Genomic DNA, 25,859 nt, shown 5'->3' on the forward strand with positions numbered 1-25,859 from the left:
CCTGGTTCGAGAAATTGCATATATTTAATACCACTTGAGAAAATGCTGAGCTACTTTATAATGAAAGTGTGTATCGGACAGTAAATACAGTGGCATTAGCCCGCACTAACCTCACACATTGAGGAAAAACTTCCTATTATATTAATGTTATTATTGTGAAGTGTACTAGCGCAGTGCTGCGGTGTGGTACCTGTGAGTACCAGCTGGGCTCTGCTGCTCAACCTGCGGCTCCTCATTACCTGTTGAGACCTAGAGCCGCAGACGTCATCCCCCGGACCAGACAGAAATCATGATTGACAGCGGGACGAGCCAATCACTTCAGCGTAAATGACAGGTGTCGATCAGCTATTGACCATTAGGAAACTAACAAGGGGCGGGGCAAAGGAATTGACGTTACGTCGCTCGGTTATGGCAAGTGACAGAGGCTGAGGAAAACGAGGAGGAACTTTTCCGGCTTGTGGTAACTGGTTTAGATTTTTTTTTTTTTTATGCCACAAGTCACAAGCTGGTTATATGTCCACTTTGACAGTAAGAAGGCGCCGTTGTTGTCAGAGAGTCTGTGAAGAGAAAGAAAGCCGTGAACGGTGGTCGGTCTGGTCGGTATCGAAGTAACTGAAAACGGCAGAAGTTTGTTTGTAAAAGTCACCGAACAGAAGAAACTATGACCAACAGAGAAGACGAATATGACTATCTGTTCAAAGGTGAGTGGCTGTTTGGGATGTAGCCTAGCTAAATGTCGACACCTGTTAGCGAGGCGTCATTTGACACCGAGTTGTCCGCTGGCAACAAGGTGCCCCGACGACATTTATCAGAGCTGAACGGGAAGACGTGTGTCTGAATACGGGTCGAACTTTGTTTCACTGTTGTTACATCGCTAAGACGTGGTATTTTTCCTTTACGTTGTTCGCCGTTTGCTCATTTAAGTGCAGCATATGATAGGGAGCTTATAGCCTACTTGTGATTCGCGTTAAGCAGCATCTGCTGTGAACTCATCATCTCACAGGCCGATGATGCAATCATCTTATGATGCAGTGTCGGTCAACAACAGGGGGACATAATCTGAGGCAGGACGACACACAAAACCACACTTGTTTAGAGGATCGACCAGGCTTTGGTACCTGAGGAAAACACCTGAGCAGACTGACTGTACATGACCCTGGTGTCAGCAGAACTACAGGTGATACAGCTACTGCAGTTACAAATGTGTGAGGCAGAACTGAGGACGGTACATTTGACAGTGCATAATTGTGATTTTAAAAACAAAAAAACATACATGAAAGTACAAAGCACATTGAGAACTCTTTTGTACAGTCCAAATAACAACAAAAGAAACTTGAGTTAAAATAGTAATACGTGGAACTATATTCTGACATAATCAGATTGTTACTTTTGATTTTAATGTTAGAGTAAAACCAAACTAGGCATTTAATTTCAACCAAGATATTTTAAAAGAAGAAATGATGAAAGAAGTTAGTTGCACTTCTAATTAAAACATTATTTATTTGTTTCCAACTATATTTGATACTTGGTGGAATTCTCAACGTCATCTGAGTACTTTATATGTTGGTACAGACTTTGTCTTCTATTTTTTTAATGTCCCTTCCATCTGTAGAAGTTAACAACCGGCCACTTTTTGTTTTATCAGATTTTTTAATGTCACCTGAAGTTGTCAGGGGTTGTGATGGTCTTTAAAATCAATTATTTTATTTATTTTTTGATCTATATGTAGGGGACTAGACTAGACATTCATACTATTTGAATTAACACTGTTGCATTACAGTTCTAGTGGACATAAATGTGATTGTTTCTTATCTTTCTCCATGGCTATCAGGTGCAAACATTAGCTTCTTTGTTGTACTTTTTCATAAGCAAGGGTAAATGAATTGCTCACGGTCTGTTCAAATACAGAACACTAAAACAAGCATGTGTTGTCAAACTGGAAATACCTGCAGTGAGTGTTGTTTTCTGACACACAGTAAGGAGAAGATGAGATTTTTTAGTGGCTGGTGGATGAGCTGGCATGCTTTCTGTCTGATGGTCAAATTTTATCTCGATCATGTGCAGTGGAGCAAAAACACAGATATAGTATCAGCTGCTTTTCGATGTGGGTCACTTTACCAAGGACAGAACCTTATTGTTAGAGGTCTGCTTTGTTCCTATAACCGCCTATATGTCCCTCACCACTGGGTGGATAGCATAAGTCGAGTTGGGTGAGCTGTTGCTGAGTCACACAAGGCTTATTGAAGGTGAACATCAGCACAGGAAGTCATCCTCTCGGCATCCTACAGAAGCCTTATCTGTGTCCTTGTCGTTGTCAGTGTAGTGGCATGTATGAGCAAAAACTCATGGTATTTAAGAAATGTTTTTCATCAGCTACCTAAACATTACATCCTCAGGTAGTTCTGTCTCTAAAGACTGAGACTGTATAAATAGTATAAAATTACACTTAAATGAATGCATTGATGAGGACCCAAAGGATCCAAATCCCACAACTACACAACCTCCACTACTGCAGCCACAGAACCTAAGACCTCCAGAAACCTCACAATAGCCTATGTCTTATTACACTCAGACTTAAAGACCAGACAATTCAGCATGTTTGGCTTATTGTGATCATTTTTGAAGCCAGAAAACCAACATTTATCAGCCCACTCTTTATGAATATGCAAAATCGTCACTTCCACCCATGTTAAAAAAGCATCCCAAAAACAAAACATGCCTCATTTTTTCCAGATATATTAACACAAATTTTATGTCAGAATAGTCTGCAGATTTATTTATAGTAAAAAAAAAAAAAAAGATTATGAATTGTAGCCTTAGGTTAGTGTTGTCTCAGTAATAAAGTTTGAGTTAACAATTCATTGTAATATAAGTAACTGCAATAACAATATGGCTTTTCCTATTCACTTTATGCCACTATTTTTGTATAATCCTAATAATAGTTTCTTAATGCCTGCACAAAAAGGTCTGTCATTGACATTGCACATGGGATCACATAACTAAAAATTACTTGTGTGCTCCTGTCAGGCATTATAAACCAAAATTAGACCAGACAGCGTTGGCATATAACTTAAAAAGCCTATTAGTGACTAAATGGCCTGAGCTGTGAGGAGAGGGGTCAGTGCTAAACACTATCTTACTGACACAGTAAGATGGTAAAAAAAATTCATCAAGCACTGCTTAACAAAGTAATTTTACAGATCTGTTAGTGACTAACCACAACTACCTTGGAGATGTGTGTTGCATTAAATAAACAGAAACTCCTACTAATTAGGGGTACATGTTCTCAGTCAACACCCAGATTTGAAACATTCTATTTGACCTGAGATCTGATTAATTAATTAATTAATTAGAAAAATGTAAAAGTAGACCAGATCACTTATTCAGAGGGTCAAAATAAAACAGATGAAACCAAGATGAATCCTGGAAAAAATGACTTGGTATGTTTTACAGAGAAGTTCAGTGTAAGTGTATGGTAGCTATAGCGGCCGTCAGTGTAATTACAACTATTACAACAAAGATACTTCTGCATTGGCCTCATTTTAGAGCCAAGGTCCTTGCCCCTTGAGTGGATCACATTTAGATGAAAATCACCTCATTAAAAGGGCATCAATCAAATCTCAATCAGCAGAAAATTATGTGAAAATAATGATTAAATACGACATTTCTGTCGGTTTCATCCAGCTGTTTTTGTAGAGGTGAATGAAGACAATTATCACAATTACACAAAATAATTTGGATTATTCATTCATTCATCTTCTGAACCCACTTTTTCCTCACTAGGGTCGTGGGGGGTGCTGGATCCTATCCCAGCTACCTAACTCAAATAATTTTGCCATTCCTAGTGTAGAGTTAATTATGTAATTAACATATCCTATAAAACATGAAGACTGTTGTAAGCAGCCAATCAGATAAATGATGGATTTGAATCCCTAAAATTCACTCTGATCACAACATAATTGGCTCATTATAATAAATGAACTTCTTTTAATCAGATCAGTAAGCCTCCGCCTGCCTCCTACACTGCTTTAATTTCAGACAAATGGAAGTGATGAAGTTGGACATAAGATGGGGATCTTTTTGTTTCTTTTATATGCATTCAGGAGATATGAGTGACTGTGAACAGACTATTAGATTCATTCTTCAGCCTTACATTCAGCCGTGATGGGCAACCCACCTTCACTGACTTACACAGTATAATAGATGGAGTCATGTCTTTTCAGCCGAAGAATTCAACAATAGGTTTGTGAAAGGGTGTGTGATGCAGCCATCATATTACCTGTCAGGTGACAGATGACCTGGAAATGGTTGCATAATGATTTTTGTCCTCCACCCAAGATCCTTTGTGTCTGATGAAATGGAGAATGTAAGTGTTACTTAGTTTGTAGGCCACACTTTTTTTTTGTTGTAATGACATGTAACACTAATATGATAATAGTTTGTCTTACAGAAGTGTGTTGATTTTACCCAGAGCTGTGGTCAACAGGCTTCTACTCATGTTCCTTAAAACACAGTTACACCTACAAACCCAAACATGGTTTCCTTTTACAGTGAGCAGCGTTGCTCAATGTGTAGACACAATGACAGATTTGTTAATGCAGTTTCAACATTCCCTAACAAGTTCCTATTTCATAAGAGCAGGGAGGCGCGCTGTTGAGCTGGTGCTGCAGGTTCCCTTTTGACCGACTGACTCACCTGGTAATGTGGAAGTAGCGCTGAAAAATAGAGCCTTGTTCAGTAGAGGTGGTCTGTTAAATTTTAAAGGTCCTCATGTCCACAGGTGACATTGGCTTTTACAAGAAAAATATCTAGTATTTGTTCCTGAAAAATATTTTTAGAAGTTTATATTTGATACTGTGCTCATTTAATCACCAAACTGTTTCAGTCCTAATGGAGGCTTTATATTCAGGGTTCCAACTTTAATTATTGATCACTTTCCCTCACTAATGAAGGCTGGGGGACATTTCAGATTCATTCAGTTAATTCAGATGTTTCTGAAAAATGGCGAAGAGGAGCCTCTTCTGGGGTTGGATTAAAATACTGTCTGTCCATAACACTAGATTATAGACAGGGCGCAACTTGTCAAAAAAACAGAGGGGAGGATGGTTTTTTTGTCAGGGGAGGTAGTTATATACGTGGGGGTGTGGTCCATAACTAACGCTGGCTACTTTCAACGTCCAACTCTCAGGTTCTATTTCTGTATTACACAGCGGATCTCACACGAAATTTTCCGCTGTATCCACTGGACCCCCTCCACTGCTCTATGCCCGCCCCACAAACGCCCCACAAAAACCCCATGAATTTGTCAAACCCCACCCCCCTCATTTATGGTGCCCCAGTGCACAAGGACGTTCACAAATTCTGAGACTGCCAACAGTTCAGGGATGTAAAAACCAGCGGGCTGATCCCCCCACGTCCCCCAACAAATCGCACTCTGATTATAGACGTAAAACAATGTGCATGTGATGGACTGTAATAGTCATTGTAGTAAAGGCAGAAAGAACACTGGGGAAAGTATCCTTCTTGAAGTGAACAAAACACACAATTGATGTTTTAAATTAGGATTTGAAGTGAAAGCATCAGTAGTTTTCTTGGTGTTACCAGGTAAAAATGTCATTATTACTCCCCATCATAAAGTATTCCATGTGGTCTGAGAGGTAACAAGAATTCCACCCTGGAGTCACAGTGACATGAAACAGCATTAGGTCATTTCTCTTCATATTTAGTCTTTTGATTTGGACAGAGTGGAGAGAGCTGCAGAAGGATGGTGTGTGTTATCCAATTCTGGTACATATGGCCCGTTCCAAAGTGCTGGGAGGTAGGTTATCCCACCTGGAGTTAACTACATCCAACCTCAAAGCATTCCAGATGATCCATGTTGAACATAAACAACAAATATGGAGGACTGACACTGTTGTTAGACATGCAGGGGTGTTTCCAAAGTGTTTGTTGGGCCTTCTAGTTTAATATGTTGCCTTGGTCTCTCTTTTTTTTTTTTTTATTTGTAGAATTGAGCACAGAGCACACCAGGAAAGTTCACAACACCAATTGGCAGTCTCTGTGTACAGTGCGGTTACACACAGCTATTGCTATATAAAAGAATTGGTCATTTACATTTCACCGCATATCATCATAGATAAGCACAATAGCAAAATATTTTCACACCAACTGTGTGCAGGATGAGTTGTGTTAACGTTACAGTGTCTAGTCTAACCACACACATGTAGAGAGCAATAGTTTCTTAGCAATTTGTTGTAGTTTTACCTTTCATGGTGTTTGTTTCTCTGTGCACCGCCATTGTTGTGTTGACGTCACATTGTTGATTCACGGTGAGGTGGGGATAGCTCGATCTGGCCCCACTTTGCAACTAGGACCTCCAGTTTCTATGGGTGTTCCAATGCATTTTACCTAGTTGGACATCTGCAACTTCCCACCACCCAGCACTTTGGAACGGGCCATTATTTCTGCCTCCTACATCTTTAATGAAGTGTCAACACATGGGAAGGATACAGACCAAAGGAAGAGGTGAAGCAGCACAAGGGCCTAAGTGTTTTATGTATAAACCTCAGCAGAGTCATAACTCAGTTTTAACAACTTTTGCCTGAATTTTTTTCTTGAGGACTTTTAAATTCCAATGTGCATGACATTCAAACCACATAAAAGCTGAATAGTTTTTGCATTTTCATCTCCTTTCAGGCAAGAATCAAAAAGTCCCTCTTTAACCGTCTAACTGACAGCATCACCTGGACTCATACTCAGTCAGCTTTGATTTCCCATAAAGAGGAGGTGGTTTTAATATTAAGTGTACTCAGTGGGAGTCCCCTGAGTTTCTGCTCCTCTCTGGCTGGGAGCCACAGATGTGCGTCATCGCTGAAGCAGGCCATGTAACAGAAACAGGATTCTAATGTAATTAAAACGCTGAAACCGTCCTGTTTACTGAAGTTTGTTCATGGTTAAGTACAGTGAGGGTTTATTTTATCTTCCAGCCGCAGCTTTACATTTGGCTCAAATGCAGCAATCAAGGATTACATTATAAAGTGATAATATGTGCTCTGTTTTCTACCTTATACATATCGTTAGCCTTATAGCATAATTGCCTAAATCATATTTTTGTTTCAGGGGGACATGGTGGTGCACTAGATAGCATGGTCGCCTCACCCCAAGAAGGTCCTGGGTTCGATTCCAACAAGGGATCTGTGTGGAGTTTGCATGTTCTTTTTTTTCTTTGTGTGGGTTCTCTCTGGATACTCCAGCTTCCTCCCACCATCCAAAGACATGCACTGATAGGTTAATTAATCAACGTAAAATTGCCAATAGGTGTGAAAGTGAGAGTGATTGGTTATTCGTCTCTATATGTTGGCCCTGCGATGAACTGGCAACTCGTCCAGGGTGTACCCTGCCTTCACCCATAGGTACCTGGGATAAGTTCCACTACCTCCCATGACCCTAGTGAGGATGAACCGAGTTCAGAAGATGAATGAATGAATGAATGAAGTTTTTTTTCAGGACATAGCCAATACTTCAAAATGAAGCAGCAGTGTTAGGAAAGTAAAGTTATGCAGATATCAGAAATTTGACAAAGGCTGTTGATATACAGTTACATCAGACGTGAGCTGTTGCATATGTGATTGTAAAGTCTATCAAAAACACGGTGAAGCACGCTCTTGACTGTTTTACACGCAAACAAGCTGAAGCAGTAAAGGTGTAAAACTTCCCTTCTGTTTTTCCTGTAGTGGTGCTGATAGGAGATTCAGGCGTTGGGAAGAGTAACCTACTGTCCCGCTTCACCCGGAACGAATTCAACCTGGAGAGCAAGAGCACCATCGGCGTGGAGTTTGCCACACGCAGCATCCAGGTAGAAGGCAAGACGGTCAAGGCCCAGATCTGGGACACGGCGGGACAGGAGCGATACAGAGCCATCACTTCTGCGTGAGTCCAGCTCCATCAGTCCTCTTCTCCTACACCACAGGTGTCAAACATACAGCCCGCAGGCCAAAACCAGCCCGCCAAAGGGTCCAGTCTGGCCTGTAGGATGAATTTAGGGAAATGAAAAATTACACTGAAGATATTAACAAACATTTCAGTTTAGGTTCCACATTCAGACCAATTCAATCTCAAGTGGGTCAGACCAGTAAAATACTATCATAATTATGGTAAATAATGACAACTCCAAATTCTTTGTTTTGTTGTAAGAAAAATTCAGTTCCATGAAAAATTTTACACTTACAAACTATCCTTTCATAAAAAATGTGAATAATCTGAACAAATATGAACAACCTGAAATGTGCAACTTTAACATGATGTCTGTTACTAAATGTTCTGTGTCTTTGTAGATCCACTATGATCTGTAAGTTGTAATACACATGTAAATGAGAAGCTGAGGCATAATATTATTAAAATTACACTTACTTTTCATAATACATTTCAGGTTTTTCATGGTTGTTCATGTTAAAGGATAATGTGTAAATGTACATTTTTCCCTCTAAAACAGAGAAGTTTGGAGTTGACATCATTTATATATTATTATGATATTTTACTGGTCTGGTCCACTTCAGAGGATATTGGAAGGATGTGGCCCTTGAACTAAAATGAGTGCGACATCCCTGTCCTACACAAAACACAATCTTATCACTTCACATGATCTCTTATACTATTGAAGGTCTAAACACATAAAGTGGGTTTTTGTTAAATGTTTGTTGTTTTAGGTCATTGGGGTAAAAACATAAGTAACACAATGTTCAGTATCACAACGGGCATCATCTGTGTGATGATTTCAACTAGAACTTACCTATATCATGGTATCACCTGTTGTAAATTGTCTAAATCAAAGTAAAAGGAAGTTACTGAAGTAACTCAATATACAGTTTACACTTGGGCATGTAGGCCCAACCAAGGTTATTATCACTGACAGAAACTAATGAAAGAATGCAATAGGAACCTAAGAAATGTAGGTCAAATGTGTGTGTTATACAGAACTCACTAAAATAAACTAAAATTATCAACAGTGGTTTTAGATTTCATCTTTGTCCATTTACTGGTAACACTAAAACACAGTGACTAATCCATGTTTTATGGTTGTTATTATTGTTTTGTTGAGACAAAGGTAGGTAGGTAATACTTTTTTATTATATATAGCATAATATTTAATACAAATGTTACCAAAAAAAAAAGACTGAAACTAATAAAAACTAAACATTTTTAAGTAAACCAGCAAACATGCTTTGAAAACTAATTAAAATTACACTGAATGAAACAAAATGTCAAGTAGAATTTTACCAGTTAATGTAAGTATTAAAACCGTGGTCCCTGTTAGATCTGCTCCTAGAGCAGATGGTAAAAATATAATTGGAAACAAGTTGGATAATTGATTAATGGTTTCAGTGTTTTTATTTTTAAGCCTTTAAACATTTGCTGCCTAAATGGGCTCATTTGTACATTTTTTTAGTCTTCTTTTTTTGGCTGTTGTATGAGGTAAAAGCTCTCTATTAATGTAAGTGATTCCTAGAGGCTTTTCTCAGCTATTTTTTTTTTGTTACATTTGATAGAAGAAACAATTAATAGAGTAATAAAGAAAACAATTTCATATTAATGGAATTAATTTAATTGAATAAAACTGTCATTATCCACAGGCCTAGTCCTAAGCACTAATGTGTTGTATCAGGCTCCAACAGGCAGAGACACAGCAGTCAGGCTGGTCTGTCTCTAATTAAAATGGTCGACAGTCATTGTTCACTTGAGCTTCATGAACTTTGTGTGTTTTCTTGTGATATTGTTGACTTCATTTTTGTTTATGACGTGGTATCAACTCTTTAATGGTCAGACTTATAGATACAGGGCAGCAAGAATGAAACCACCTACCAGATTACCCCATGTGGCTTGCTTGAATGAAAGACTGAGAGTCTGGATGCCCCCTGGCAAGAGGGTCAGATAGAGACAATTAATATTTTTTGCTTCACTGAGTTTGAAAACTTTTACAGTGTATTTGCTGACATCAACCAATAGGGGGGCAGACGCTGTTTCAACCGAAAAATACACACTGATGTTAAATATTTGTGTCATTCTACACATTAATGATGAGCACTCACACAGAGGTACCAGGTTTTATTAGACTACAACTAATGATCTTTGTGATCAATACTAAGTTTTTTGTCACTTGTTTATTATGATAGATAGATAGATAGATAGATAGATAGATAGATAGATAGATAGATAGATAGATAGATAGATAGATAGATAGATAGATAGATAGATAGATAGATAGATTGATAGATTGATTGATTGATTGCAAACATAAGTAGGAACAAAAGATGATGGTGAACAAAAGGCAAAAATAAATTACCAATTTAAACAGGACACTTTAATGTATTGAAGGAAATCAGTCAACCAAAAAAGAAAAACAAATGTCACACAAATGTAAAACTATTTCATTGTGGTTCTTTACTACTTTGCTACTTTAATACTTTATGTCTGAAAAGGAACAGGAAGAAGCCGAGCTTATACTTTCCTTCCCCAATTTTATATGACTTGGTTAATCATCTAATGTTCCAGTCCATATAAAGAATAGGTCAGTTATTCAATTATTGAAAAAGAGAACAAATGAATACATCCCATCAATAACTATTACTGTTCATCTCCCTTTCAGTGTTACTATGTCTCTGGAAAATAATGTTTTTATACATCTTGTTAAATTTTGTGATGTTTTCACACTGTTTGAGATTTAGTTCCATTCCATAAAACCACTGCACAGCATAAAATGCACATCTATTTAGGATTTGTTCTTGTGAAATGTTAGTTTCTAAAATAATTGTGTGATTTTTGTCTTGTTTAGTACACTGAATATCAATCGTAGCAGCTCTGAAACCATCTCTACAGACATTAATAATGTAAAAGTGGGTGTTTACACTCATCTGGTCTAATTATGACTCTGAGATGGTCAAGACTGACAAAGTTACATTCTCAAACTAGAAGCACTCGGAGAGCGCAGACCTCCGCCAAGGCTGATCAGTGGCCCCCCCCCGTGGGCCCCCCCACGCCAAGGAGGTTATGTTTTTGCCAGGGTTTGTTTGTTTGTTTGTCTGTCTGTCTGTTTGTCTGTCCGTTAGTGTGCAACATAACTCAAAAAGTTATGGACAGATTTTGATGAAATTTTGTGGTCTGCGCCCCCCCCTGGGCCCCCCCACCCCCGATCACCACCAAAATTTAATCATTTCTTCCTTATCCCATTTCCAACAAACCCTGAAAATTTCATCCAAATCTGTCCATAACTTTTTGAGTTATGTTGCACACTAACGGACAGACAGACAGACAGACAAACAAACAAACAAACCCTGGCAAAAACATAACCTCCTTGGCGGAGGTAACAACACACTGTGCCATTAGAGAAAGACTTCCTCATATTTTGGAGCCAGTCAGCTTTTACTTTGTTGTATGTGTATATGAAATCAACAGTCCATTATATAAAGTGTGTGCGTCGTCCCCTAGATCAGTAGTTCTCAACTGGTCTGGCCTTCAGTCCTATTATGTCTCATGGTCATCATTTTCACAGAATTAATATCAGACAGTTTTTTTTTTTCAAAAGTAGACATGTAAACACATCAGACAAGTTCAATGTCACAGTGAGCTGTTTTTAAAACAAAATAAACTCTACACTTATGACTCTAATAATAAAATAAGAGAACATCACTACTGCATGATTGAATTAGCAAACAAAATATGTAAGACTGTCTGTTTTTAGCACAAACTGTAAAACAAAAACAGTGTGTTTTTGTTCTAAATGACATTTCAGTTTTTTATGTTTCAGTTCTGATGTATCACTTGCTTGGATTTGACTCCCTTCTTATTGTCAGTGTTTGTAAATCCATTTTGAATACACTCAGGGTCATATTTATGTTCCATCTTGTCTGTAAACATCTTTCAATCAAATGTTTCCTTTGCCATGGCAACCGCCAGCTACTGCAGACTTTGACATGCCTGTCAAAATACAAGTCTGACATCACATTGAATTTAAAGCAATAAAAAGCGTTTAAAAGCATTTATTCGTCTCATACCACATGACCCACTTGGAACAACTTTGCGACCCTTTGTTTAGCAATGATCCACCAGTTGAGAAACCTAGTCCTAGATTTGACATCATTGTTGGTGTATTTTATAGCAGTGGTTCTCAACTGGTGTGGCTTTAGGACCCTCTATCACCACTCCATGACAAGATGCGACCCGCATTGATAAAAGTTATACTTTTCAAATTTATTTAATGAAAACATGGTGTGTTTTGAACCTGAGATGATACAGAATATCACTGTTAACACAGAAGACGAGTTTAATGATAAAACCAAAATGCACAGCAAGTGGTGATGATAAAGAGGGAAATATTCCCTTTAAAACTAAATTAGGTTCATTTTAACCAAAACTACAAAGTGCACTCAGTTAAAAATTAAAAGTGCTCACAACCCACTGAAAATGGGTCTGTGACCCACTTTTGCGTCATGACCCACCAGTTTAGAATCACTGTTTTTAATAGTATATGTCCAGTGTTTTGATGATCCTGTGTTTCTTGTTCTTAATGCTTAATGATGCTATCATACGAATGAAGTATTCTGCTTTAAGCTCAGCTGGTCCTTTGTTGTCACCTATCCAGGTATTACCGCGGCGCCGTGGGAGCTCTCCTGGTTTATGACATCGCCAAACACCTGACATATGAAAACGCTGAGCGCTGGCTGAAGGAGCTGCAGGACCACGCCGACAGCAACATAGTCATCATGCTCGTGGGCAACAAGAGCGATCTACGTCACCTAAGGGCCGTGCCTACAGACGAGGCCAAGGCCTTTGCAGGTAGCACCATTGTAATAGTGTGTGTGTGTGTGTCATGTATTCTCTCAAGAGCCCTTATTGATCGTCAAGCTGAAGCTTAGATGAGGAGAGTAGGTGGACTGATCTTAGAGGCTTCAGTTCAGAGGTGTCGGACTCATTTTAGTTCAGGGGCCACACTCAGCCCAATGTGATCTCAAGTGGGCCGGACCAGAAAAATAATGCATAAAATAACCTAGAAATTACAATCCAAAACTTCTCATTGTTTTAGTGTGAAAATTAAGTTACTTTATGAAAATGTGAATAACCTGAACAACCATGTACACACTGTAATATCTTTAAAAAAGAAAATGCCATTTCATCAATATTATGTCACAGCTAGAGCTAGGTGATATGGAAAAAAATCATATCACGATATTTTTTTGTCATATCGGATTATATCGATATGTATCACGATATAAATCAAATCACTATTTTTGATATTTGCCCTATCTGAGTGGTGTAGTGTGTGCAGAAGTGGTTCATGGGCGTGTGAGATAAATCTGGTGCCATTTCACTGAGTAGAAGAAAAGTTTGTCAATTTTAAATATGTAGAAATTTTCTGATTACCACTTTGCAGACGGTCCCTAAACTCGCGCTCACAAACTGGCTCCACATTCGAGGCAGTGCTGTCTACTGATCCTTCAGGACCATTTGTGTGGATGAAAATGGGGTTGTAGTTTCCTCTCTGTGATACCAAAGCTGCATAGAGTAGTCATTTGTGTCTCAGTGATAACTGACCGATGATAATTGAGCCGTGAAGTGCAAATCTGTGAATCTCTTGTCAACTTTACTGCGGTGAGTCTTCGCGTTCTTTGCATAGGATACATGTGTCTCCGTATTGTATGGAAAGCCCTGAACCGAAACGGTTCACAGCCTACTTTTCAGTAACCCGGTTGCCCGAGTTCTCTGTCACATTTTCTCCTGAGGGAGCATTCATTACCTTCCGCTGCAGCCCAAACATTAGCGTGTGTGCTGCAGCATCAACCTAACTTGACGTAGCTCTAGTGTGATTGGTTTGGTGCGGTGCTACTTAATTATGATTGGCTGTTCTTATGTCTGTCAAAACATGGACGAATGAATTCTATCAAAATTGTATTGAGCATGTCTCATATTTCTATTGAGGAAAATTTATATCGCGATATATATCATCATATAATCATTTTATCACCCAGCCCTAGTTGCAGAGTATTATTTACAGATCACAGTGGATCTACAAATTCAGAAAGCACTTATAACAGGCATTATATTGTTAAAATTGCACTTATTTTTCTTAAGAAATTTCAGGTTTCTCATATTTGTTCAGGTTAGTCACATTTGATTGTGACAGGATTTGTAAATGTAAATATTCTTATAATGTAATTTTACTTTTTTACATTAAACCAAGGAGAAAATTTGGAGTCGTCATTATTTATAGGTTATTAGCTATTATCTTACTTGATGGGGGGGGCATGATGGATGTCAGCTTGGTCAGCATCCTTCAAGTTACATCCTAATGTGGACTCAAGTAACAAAATATCAGATTTGTTGCTGCCAGTGAATGACATCAGTGCATATACAGTCATGGAAAAAATTATTAGACCACCCTTGTTTTCTTCAGTTTCTTGTTCATTTTAATGCCTGGTACAACTAAAGGTACATTTGTTTGGACAAATATAATAACAAAAATAGCTCATAGGAGTTTAATTCAGGAGCTGATATCTATCAATTTTCCACGTTTTTCTTGATAATAACCAAAGCCACTTAAGTTCTTACATCAATATCTATGGCATTGTACTGACAAAAGCAGTGCTTTTAGGCATCCCATGTTTTCTTTTCTGTCTGTTTTAGTCACATGATACACACAGTAACATGACTTTTGATGGTCTAATCATTTTTTCTGCAACTAAGTGCATCTAAGCAAATTAGGATACTGTGAAAAAGTTAAAAACTATAAGTTGGTCTATAGAGTGTTAATTTAACACACTATGGTTCTGTAAATATATTCACTCTTGCCTACAATACTGAAACACCTAGCCTGTAAGAGAATAACATGAATTTTTCAGATACGCTTGATTATTTGTCACTTCATCTTTTCTACTCGTGGTAAAACTGCCCATTCTGAGGGGTTAATTCCACTGGGAACACCCACTTAGAAATGTTTGTACTTTGATAAATTTTATGTACGTTTGTCTATCAGACGTTATGTGTCCTTGACTTGATTATGTTTGAGTACATATTACAAGGCCTGAAGTTTCCCATATTGAATTCAATTAAATAAACCTGTTTCCCTGAGGCCTTTGAGAACACTTTTCATTTCATTATTATTTGACATTAGTGGGGTTTCAGTGTTTACTCTTGACCTTGGGCTGATTCGGCGTCGCACCTGCTTTGACTGGTAAATGACTCGATAAAACCGACTGGAAGGAAATCCAATACATGCATCCTATTGATTCTGAGTCTGGTAAATACAGTCTAGATACAGCATATATTATCTGTTAACACTGAATTTTATATCTTATAAATCCAAGTTTTGTTGGATGATTTTCATAAATGTCACGGGAAAAACTGACTCAAAGTATCAAATGCAGACTCATGTAAAGACCAAACTGATCAAGAACTTTTCTGTTGTGCCGTTCATGGCCTCTGATGGAAAAATTTAACCCCCGATTTTACTTTTTTTCTCGTTATTCAAGCAGGCACATTTAATTTCGAAAAACAATTTAGCAAGTCGAGATTAAAAAGAATGAACAGCTAATTTGCCTTCAGTGTATTCCATTTTAATGCTGTGTGTTCAGATACAATAACATCTAAAAACACAGATGTGAAAGAACAGCCATAAGAAAATCACACAATATTTCCATGTCTCTTCGAGGTTGCATTGCACACTATTGTGTTTTTGTTTTAAGGTAAAAAAAAATCTCCATTCCCATAGGTTTGGGTTTGTTTTACATTTCAAATATCATCTCTCTATGGTCTAATATGCCAACAACAGTCTATGTCATGTAAGCAGAGTAACTTATATGCATGTATTATAGATATTTGAGTAGGTATTTATGAGCACTTTAACATTATGTATAACAAAATTTGGGGAGATAAAATTTTTATTTGAAAAATGTCAAATTACTGCTTGGTAACACATGGACTTGAAACAGACATCAATTTTGTAAGCTTTACGCAAACATTCAAAACATGCGGTTCTAGACAGAAATTGATATCAAGTAGGACAAAACCTTTTAGATATTGTTTTCAACTATGCTGAATATAAATTTTGAAGTAAAATATTGAAAAGTCTCTGTTTTTTTGACTTGAGAATGTGGTAACACGCGGATGACTCTTTACCATTGTATGCATCACCCAAAATGTATCTAAAGATCATTACTTTCTGAAAGTTTCACTCAAATATCTGAATTATAAGTAACTTGAAAATTAAAAATAGGTATTTTTGTGATAACGTGGACAGGGCCTTTTAAGCAACTCACAAATGTTCAAACTCATAAATATCAATAATATTCACAAAATAAGGAAAATCTAATACTTGAAACTTAACAATCATCTGTATAATCAACAGACTGAATACATTTTCAAATTTTTAGATATAATTTTTAGCTTCAAATTCAAGCTATGGCTATGGTGTAAAAAGTACAATTGATTAAATTGTTTTTTTCTATAAGTGGTATTTTAAAAAGGATAACAGTTCCATACAATAGAGATCTTTTGCTAAAAAATGAGCCCACTTGATAAATGATGTGTGCAAATTTACATTTCCATGTTGATGTTCACTTTCACTTGATCGGACCCATACATGCTAAAAGACCTGTAGTTATATCTAGTAACTATATTTTCCATAGATGCTCTATACTCCGAGTTAATGACATGTATTATGTGTACAAGAATGCAAGTTATCTGTAGAGAAAACGGTTTTATTTGTAGATTCAGAACGTTTCCTTTCATTTCAAAACAGCTGAAGTGCTTTGACTATTAATGGCCCCTTTTTTTGGCTCTAAGGTCAGTGTGATACGGCCAGTACACTCCATGTACAGTTAGCTATGGCTGTGAATTCAGCTACAAAATGTTCAGTAATTCAAATGTTAATACAATAGTAGTAGTTTGGAGCCGGAAACAGCAGAGATCTGATTAATCAGCTCCTACCATCACTGACCCTCCCCCAAAAATCGTCTCACTGAAAACCCATTCTGCATCTGTTTGACCTCATTAGAAACCTGATGATTGAATATCTTAGTCAGTGTAATGTCACTTCTAAACTAGCTCTAAAAATACTGTTTTTAATTCTCTTTATTTTTAAGGTTTAAATTTGCTTCAAAGTTATCGTTATTATCGAATTGTTGTTATCGAATTTCCGTTTAAACGGTTCCTGTTCAGAATTTCCCCATTCAGAGTTTTTGGCTGCATCCATGTGGAATGACACCCAGATGACAAAAATACTGGTATCAACAGTGTGATTTGTGACCCAGTGACAAAAACCTGAGTATAATGAACAAAATGAAATGAAACAAGACATTTTTTGTCATCACACAATAAATATTGTCAAACCACACATCCCAATCTGATCAATAATCTATGATTTCATTATATCCCCTTCTTCATTCTTTCATTCATTCATTTCTTGTACACACTTAGTCCTCTGGACAAGGCAAAAGCAAGGTACAGTTCATTCACTCTTATCGACAATTTCTGCATTTTTTTTTGGACTAGTGGTGAAGTCAGAACCTTCTTGCTGTGAGGTTACAGTGCACCACTGTTCCACCCACTGACTTATGTCAGTTGTGTCAAACTCATTCTAGTTCAGGGGCCACATTCAGCCCAATTTGATCTCAAGCAGGCCAGACTGGTAAAATAATAACATAACCTATAATAATGTCACCTTCAAGTTTTTCTCTTTGTTTTAGTACAAAAATGTAAAATTATACAATGAAAACTTTTATAAATACAAACTGTCCTTTAAAAAATTGTGGATAACATCAATAAATAAGAACAACTGGAAATTTGTTAAGAAAAGTAACTGCAATTTTAACAATATTATGTCTCAGTTTATCATTTACACATGCACAACTTACAGATCACAGTGGATCTACAAATACATAAAACATTTAGTAACAGGCAGAATATTGGTAAAATTCCACTTCTCCTAAGACATTTCAGGTTGTTCATATTTGTTCAGGTTATTCACATTTGTGTGAAAGTAGAGTTGGTACGTGTAAACATTTGCATGGAACCTTACACTAACACATTGTTTGTAGACCACCTTCATGTTAGGGATTCTTCATGTGTTGGTTGTAGATTGTTAGTCTATTCTGACCTACCAGCTTTAATTGGAACTGGAGTAAACACTGTCCACAACTATTAGACGAGGATCAGTCTGTTCAGCTACAGTTATCTGCCAAATTGACCCTTTTCAAATTAATAATTAATTAATTATCTGCTAAATTGACCCTGTTGAAACCAACTGGATGTGAGTTTATTGGTTGTGATAATAGTGATGAAAACACTACTCACTACAAATATTAACAGTGTGTTGGGTAAACAGGACAGAGAAAGGCCATGTGTTTATTAGGTCACGATTGATACAATCCCTTTAATCACTTTTAATTACAGATCGGTTAGCTGACACAACCCAGTACTGCCCAGTTCCCTGTTATCAAATGCCAAAAGTCTTAAATTTCAGCAGAAATGAACCTTTATGTCCTCATAGTTTTAATCTAATAAAATAAAATGAAGTGGTTCTTTGAATTTAGGAGCGTGCATATCCTGTCGTTCCTTTGAATAGACAAACAGAACTATGTGTTTATTGTAGGCATCTAATAACTGAATGAATGTCTGTGTGTTCTACAGAGAAACACGGCTTGTCCTTCCTGGAGACGTCAGCATTAGATTCATCCAATGTGGAGCTGGCTTTCCAGACGATTCTCACAGGTGAGATTTACTTTTGTGCTTATGAACCATGAACTGGAACTAAAATATCACTGGAGGTACCGTTCTGATCATGTGAACTAAGGTTTCAACTGTCCCAAGCATTTCATGAGCTGGATTATAGAGCATATATTATATGATTCAAGAAAATGACTATTATCCTGTTAAGACAGTTTGGTAACTGGTTTTACTGTGACCTTAGCAAACAAGACTTGTTTGTAAAAGTATGCAAAGTCAGGGAATGTTTGTCAAAGTTTCTATGACCACAGATTCACTGATAATCTTGTCATCTGAGGTCACGTAGAATAAAAGGGATGGGTGTGGTAAAGCTTTAGACACAAACAAGACCGTTTAAAACCCTCTTTTCATCAGCAGTAAAGCAATATTTTTGTTTGTAACAAGTGAAACCAAATTACAGTTTCAAATGACAGAAAAGCTAAAGTGTGATGCTTGTTAGAAAACAGTGTTTTCCATGAAGGGACTCTCAAAAGTGGAGTGGCCACCTCGTACATCTGTACACAGGGAAATAAAAATCCATTTGTAGTAAAGGAAATTGGAATATCGTAATTTTTTTCCAAAATGTCTACCTACCGTTGGTGTATCATCAGTCAAAATGTTGTGATGGAGGCAGTGGTACAATAATGAAAGATATTTGAGAAAGAAATTGGCAAGATGAGGTTTTAGAAATAAATTCAAGTTATGTTCATCTGTCATATTTTGTCATTTTTCAAACTGAAGTCAAATTTTCCATCTTTATTACAAAGGTGGAAACACAGTCCAGTTCCAAAACATGCTCTTCTGTCACAAACGTTTCCTTTCTATTAAACATGTTAACACTCCAAAAAGAAGCATTTAAACGTACTGCACTTGTGTTATTTAAGCTTTATTTTAGATTTAGAAAGTGACTTTCTTTAAAAGGCTATTAATCTTAGTTGAACTTAATCACACATAAATTGATCATTTCTGGCCCTTCATGGGAACAGTTTGGATTCCTGTTTCAAAATCTTAAAAGAATTTTTAAAATATGTTTTCATTTATTGTAAACCTGCAATGCATATGGAAGGACTCATTTCAAAGGCAGAATGTTCCATTTTGTGAAAATTAGAAAATGTGAAAACGGAATAAAACAGAATATGCACTGCACATCAGCACTAGTTTTTTGTTTTGTTTTTTTTTTTTGTTTTTTTTTACTGGGTTTCATCTTAACTTAGGAGGGTTAAGAAAACCATGTTTTAAGTTAAACTCATGAAAATGATTGTAACTATGTTTTTGGGAAACCTTAGACCTAGTCCACATCAAGGCAGATATTGCTGCATGTTCTCACTCCATAAAAAACATTATATTGTTTACATCATTATCTCTGTGCATATAAGAACGCAAAGCTACTCCAAACACTCCAGCAAACTGATGGTTCTTCAGACTAATGCTGCCTTCACATGCTGTCGGAAAGATGATACTTTCCACTTATGAATTTGAAATTCCATGTGTGTTATGTTCAAGTGCTTTTGTTAACGTAGCAAAATGAAAAATGGCCGACACATGATCATCTGCCACAGCATTTTTTTGAGGGAAGGGGAATTTTTTTTTGCAAATTATGTATGCTATAAATGTGCAAAGTCATCAGCTAACAGCAGCAGGATGTTAATAAAAGTATTGTTTATTATTTGCAATGAACCCCTCATTGCTGCCATGTTGAAAAGGTCAAAGGTTATTCAATCTCGGCAGCTCATGTATCAAATTTTTTTCCCAGTTCTCCAGTGAAAAATGTGACATGAGGGGCCGTTCATGTGCAGTTTTCAAGTTCATAACCAGTATTTACCATAATTCTCATAGCGTGTGAAGGCAGCAGTAATGCTGGCCAGCAGATACAGATGCTTTTGGCTGTCAATAAAGCTGAACAGCACCAACTGGTCGTTTGACCCAAAGCAGCAGTGGGCAGGTGCAAATTGGGGTTTGAGGTCCACGTCTGTTAAACTGTGAGGTTTCCTAGTCCACAACAGTACACGAGACATCTCATTCACCTGCAAAACAGAAAAAGTTTTGCAGGTGAATGAGATGTCAAAACACAGAGGAACATTTTGATAATATGCGTATTGGAGTGGAGTGGACAGGGCTTTACATGTGTGGACCATACGTTGTTAAATGTTCAGGTCAGGGTTGTCAAACTCATTTTAGTTCAGCTTCCACATACAGACCAATATGATCCCAAACGGGCCAGACCAGTGAAATAATAAAAGTGAAAAAAGTCAAATTAATTATGGAAATGTTTACATCTATAAACTATCCTTAAAAATGGGAATAACATGAACAAATATAACATTTTTTAAGAAAAATAAGTGTAATTTTAGCAGTATTCTGCTTCAGTTGATAATTTACACATGTGCCTTAAAACTTACAGATCACAGCTGAACTACAAAAACATTTAGTAACAAACAGAATATTGGTCAAATTGCACTTATGTCTCTTGGTTGTTCATACTTGTTCATGTTATTCACATTATTTGTAGAAGGATAGTTTGTAAATGTGAACTTTTATGTAACTTTTTTTTTTACACTAAAACAAAGAGAAACATTTCAGTTGTCACTTTTATATAGATTATTATGATGGTATTTTACTGGTCTGATCCACTTTTAGAATGAATTGAGCTGTATGTGTCTGTGTGTGACACCCGTGATTGTTAATATCTTTAGGATAATTTTTGCATGACACAAATTCATCCCACAGGCTGGATTGGAGCTTCTGGCGGGCCAGTTTTGGCCCACGGGCCATATGTTTGTCACCCCTGATTTAGGTGTTTCCTTGCCCAATTTCGATCTACAGGGTGTCCCATAAGTCTCCATACACAAGAGACATAATACATTCCATACATATATGGTTCTAACATGTATTTCTTTATATTTCTTCTTTATAGTTCTTCAGCAGACACGCATTGAAATGTGTTCCTGGCAAAATGGCAGTCATATAGAGCATATTATATGAATAAAAATGGTTTATGTCAAGAAATGTTTATTTTTCCTATGTATGGAGACTTAGGGGACACCCTGTAATTTCTATCCAAACTGTGTTTAACAATACCAAATATCCATCACTAGATGGCAGCAAAATCCATCTGATGTGTCTGGCTGTTAGTGGCAAGGACACCAGCTGAATGTAGTTTAAGGTCAAAAACACAACTGGCACACTCAAAGACCTCTGTGTTATTCAACCCCAGTAGGAGCCAGTATGAAGACGGCCAGACACCAGTAAACTAGTACGACACCGTCCTTGATCTGTGGTCACAGAGTGAAGGTCCACAGTGGTTTTATCTGCTTGTACATGAAAAATATTCCAATAGCGTTTCACAGATCGGCTTCGTTAACTAAGTGCCTGTGAACAGTTTCCCCTGAAGGCAGCATGTAGACACAGTAACAAGTGGAATGGAAGGTTGAGGTTTGGTAATACGGAGGAAAAAAAGCAATTGCTGGTGACAGAGTCAACCTCTGGAGAGCCTAAAGGGACAATCCAACAGTTAAGTGGTGCTTCCCCTTCAATCACTCCAGGGGCTATCAGTCTGCAAGTAGGCACCACTCGCTGTTTGTTTCTTTGCTTCTGCTCCACGTTCAAGTCCCTGAGCTGCTCTGCCCACACCACATCTTATGGTAATTTCTAATTCATAAAAACTTCAAAAACAATCGGTTCAGTTGCGCTCACGCTGCTAAGTAGCTCATTAAGGGAGAACGGAGGAAGCTAGCCATGCATTAGCTGAGGCCGGTTGGATCGATATTGATATCAACATTTAAACATATCAACATTTCAGTTATTACACAGTTTGCCAATAATTTTCCTAATGGTTAAAGATTCAATGTGTTATATTGGCCAGGTTGTTGTTAGAAATGAGAATCAGTCCTCAACTAACTTACCTGGTTAAATAAAGGTTAAATAAATAAAATGAATATCTTGAGACATTATGCTGTGAAGTTGCAGTTTTCAACCCTGCACTGCACTCACCGACTCTCACATATGGTTTCCACAAAAAGCAAAGAGTTTAAGTTAAGGAGATCAGAACTCTGTCCACATCAAACACAGTAGGTTACAGTGAGACACAGGTCACAGTGGGTCATCCTGTGGGGTCGTCATGTCATACAGTAGGTTCACCATATGGGTCAGGTTTTGTTTTTAGATCTTCTTGCAGCCGGTGTAGTTTTTATTTCAGGACTGTTCCTGCTCCACATCTGGCTGTAGTTTAGAGATAAGCTGCAGTCTGCAACAGGAGGTCAGACTGTTTGGGATGCTTGAAGTCATGAATTTAGCAAAGAATGTATTAGTAGAATTTAAAGTAGAATAAAAACACTACAACTACAGTCAGTTAGATGACCTGTCATTGATCAACTTTCATTTGGTGTAAATGTAGCTTTAATTGAATACACTACCTTCATTTTAGGTGAAGAGCAATTAGGCAGGAACATAGTTTAATGATGGTCAAAGATTCAGTGTGTTATATTTTGAGACATTAAGTTGTGAAGTTGCAGTTTTCAGCTCTACACTGCACTCAGTGATGATAGATAGATAGACAGACAGACAGACAGACAGAGACAGATTCTTTATTTGCTGTCTGGTGGCAGTAGTTGAGTGGGAAAAGGCAGTGTAAATGCATAACCTTGAGCTGTAGGAAGTTTCTTTGTGCTCTTTTTCTGTCATTTCATACATAAAGCAGCTCATCGATAAATGGACCAATAAACACCAAATACCCGTCAGATGCATCCTTGGTGGGAGCCCTTGTTTACTGGTGTTTTCACACTGTAGCTTTAAGGAATGCCTGAAATGAGGCTGCCACATGACATCCCAATGCCAGTTTAAGATGGAAAGATTCCTCCAGTGTGCCCCGGCTGCTGCCAGGAGTCCGGATACAACAGTTGTTCAGTTTTTGCCGTTCTGTTTGCACTTATCACAATATGTCCTACTGTTGCCTGGATTGGCAAGGCATCTCCACATTACTCACTTCCCTTTTCACCTTTCCTTCCCTCTGTGTGTCTGTCGCAGCCATCTACAACATCGTGTCACAGAGGCAGATGTCCGGACGCAGCGACTCGGACTTTTCGCCTGCCTCCAACGTAGTGCCCATTACGGTGGAGCCCACCCAGACCTCAGCCTCTAAGGGGCTCTGCTGCCAGACCAACTGAGACCTTTAGCCACCGACCGTCTTCCTCCTTCACCTCCAGGGCTTTTGGAGAAAACAGCCAGATAGACAAAGAGAGACAGACAGGTGGGCAGGAAGAGACAAAAAACAAAACAGGAAACAGGCCATAATTTCACATCAGGGGGATTTGTCTATCATCTGTGTAAGAAAAAGTTCTACAGCTTAAAGGAAGGATAGTCAGGAAGTTCAGGGAACAAACCAGAGGGTGTGGTGATGAGAAGAAAAGCAGCAATAAAGCATTAAGTTTCAGCCGGTAAATACTCAAGAGCTACATGATCAGAATCAATTAACAACTGAAACATTGAACACATGATCAGATATTTTGTGTGTCATTGCGGCATGTGCCTTTACAAACTGTCCTTCCATTCAAAGCATCTGTTTTTACAAGCCTATAAATGCTTTCCATCAGTTTCCTGCTGCCAGGATAGAAGGCAGTAAAAAAATCACATCCAGACCAGGCTGGAACCCTTTTCTCAGCAATGTCATTCCTGTTTTTACCCCAATATTAAGTATTTAGAAACAGCGTCCTTTACTGATATTTATTGATCGTTACATTGAGGTTTTATTTGATCAAAGGGTTTGTGTATTTAACAGTGGGTCTGTTAGATTTTTCACACTTGGAGAAGGAGCTGTGTTTGATGCTTTAGGTGAAGTTTGTAAGGGCACTCCACTAATGGAGGAGCAAGAGCCTTAAGGCATTTTTCCCTCAAAATGCACATGTTGGAATTTCAGCGTGTGTGAGTCCCTCTGACCACTCACAGCAACATCATCCCTCCCTTACAGTGAGGTGTAATTTCTTTTTTGATTGCTTTTGATCTTTGTTTGGAAGGCATTCCCACTTCGCGCACACTTTGTACTCTACAAATGAGTCATGCTCCTGCTAAGCTTTGCACAGTACTAACTCTAAATGAGACAGGGTAGCTCAGCTTCATCACTGTTGGGTGGGTTAACTGCATCGCATGTCGGAGGGATAAGTGTGTACTGATGACCGTTTCAGCCCTGCTTTGAACCTTTGAGCTGTAGTGGAGGGGACAGAACAGGGGATGGGTGTAAATGCATGGGCCGGCCTCTGCTGCTGCTGCTGCTGCTGCCTGGTATCTGGGATGGATGGATAGATGGATAATGTTTCAGGGGATGAGGCAGTGAGGGCACTCAGCCCTGCCCTGCTCCTGTGGTCTCTGATGTGCCCGAGATGGCTTGTTTTACTGTAAGTGAAATCCTTCACTGCCTGCTCACCTACTCCTTTTCTGTCTCTCTCTCTTTTACACTGTATGTAACTGGAACAGGAGCTCGGCCTTGTGGGATCTCCCTGAGGTGTGCCCTCACTCTCACTTGTCTTTATTTCCTGTGTGCGTGGGGAGGTGGGGAGGGGTGGGGGTATTGCATCCAGGAGCCAGGATTGGGTTTGTTAGTATCTAATAGTCTAATAGATGAGGGAAAGGAGATGGATGGTAGTGTTAGGAGGGGCTTGATTAAATCCAAAGGTTATGCACACAGACGGTGTTTATCTGTGGATGTGTTTCCACATCAACGCTGACTTCTGTTGATTTCACAGGTCTTAAACTGGGTGGTGTAAGTTAGGGCTTTTTAAACATTTATTCTAATGTGTATATTTGGACTGCTTATGTATAAATAAATCTCATTTGTTATAATCTGCCTCTTCTTATGTCTCTGTACAATTCACATATTATACTAATGACCCCCCACCGGGGGTCTGTGTACGTGTGCAGATGGGGAGGGAAGGGGAGGGGACGGGGCGGGGGAGACACATAAAGGAGACTGGATACAAGTATCATAAATCCATGTGCATTTGTTTTGGAGGAAAACCAGCCAAATGGGTTTATAAACTGATGCCATTCCAGTCTGTGGTAAAGGTTCAATAACTAGTAAAATGAGCTTCAGTCTGAGTCAGTGAAACAAATGATCAACA

General features: G+C 38.1%; 2 protein-coding genes across 2 annotated transcripts in view; both read left to right on the forward strand.

The window, feature by feature from the left end:
* The window catches only part of LOC115435634 (zinc finger protein 239-like), a 695,125-nt gene that overhangs the window by 172,152 nt on the left and 497,114 nt on the right, over positions 1 to 25,859 (forward strand). The gene's annotated exons all lie outside the window — the stretch shown is intronic.
* Positions 383 to 25,581, forward strand: rab11al (RAB11a, member RAS oncogene family, like). Its single transcript, XM_030158215.1, has 5 exons — positions 383 to 701; positions 7,734 to 7,929; positions 12,635 to 12,828; positions 18,676 to 18,756; positions 23,773 to 25,581. The coding sequence occupies exons 1-5, from the start codon at positions 662 to 664 to the stop codon at positions 23,910 to 23,912; spliced, it is 651 nt and encodes a 216-aa protein (XP_030014075.1). The 5' UTR covers positions 383 to 661; the 3' UTR covers positions 23,913 to 25,581.

Source organism: Sphaeramia orbicularis, chromosome 16, assembly GCF_902148855.1.
Source record: "Sphaeramia orbicularis chromosome 16, fSphaOr1.1, whole genome shotgun sequence".
NCBI lineage: Eukaryota > Metazoa > Chordata > Actinopteri > Kurtiformes > Apogonidae > Sphaeramia > Sphaeramia orbicularis.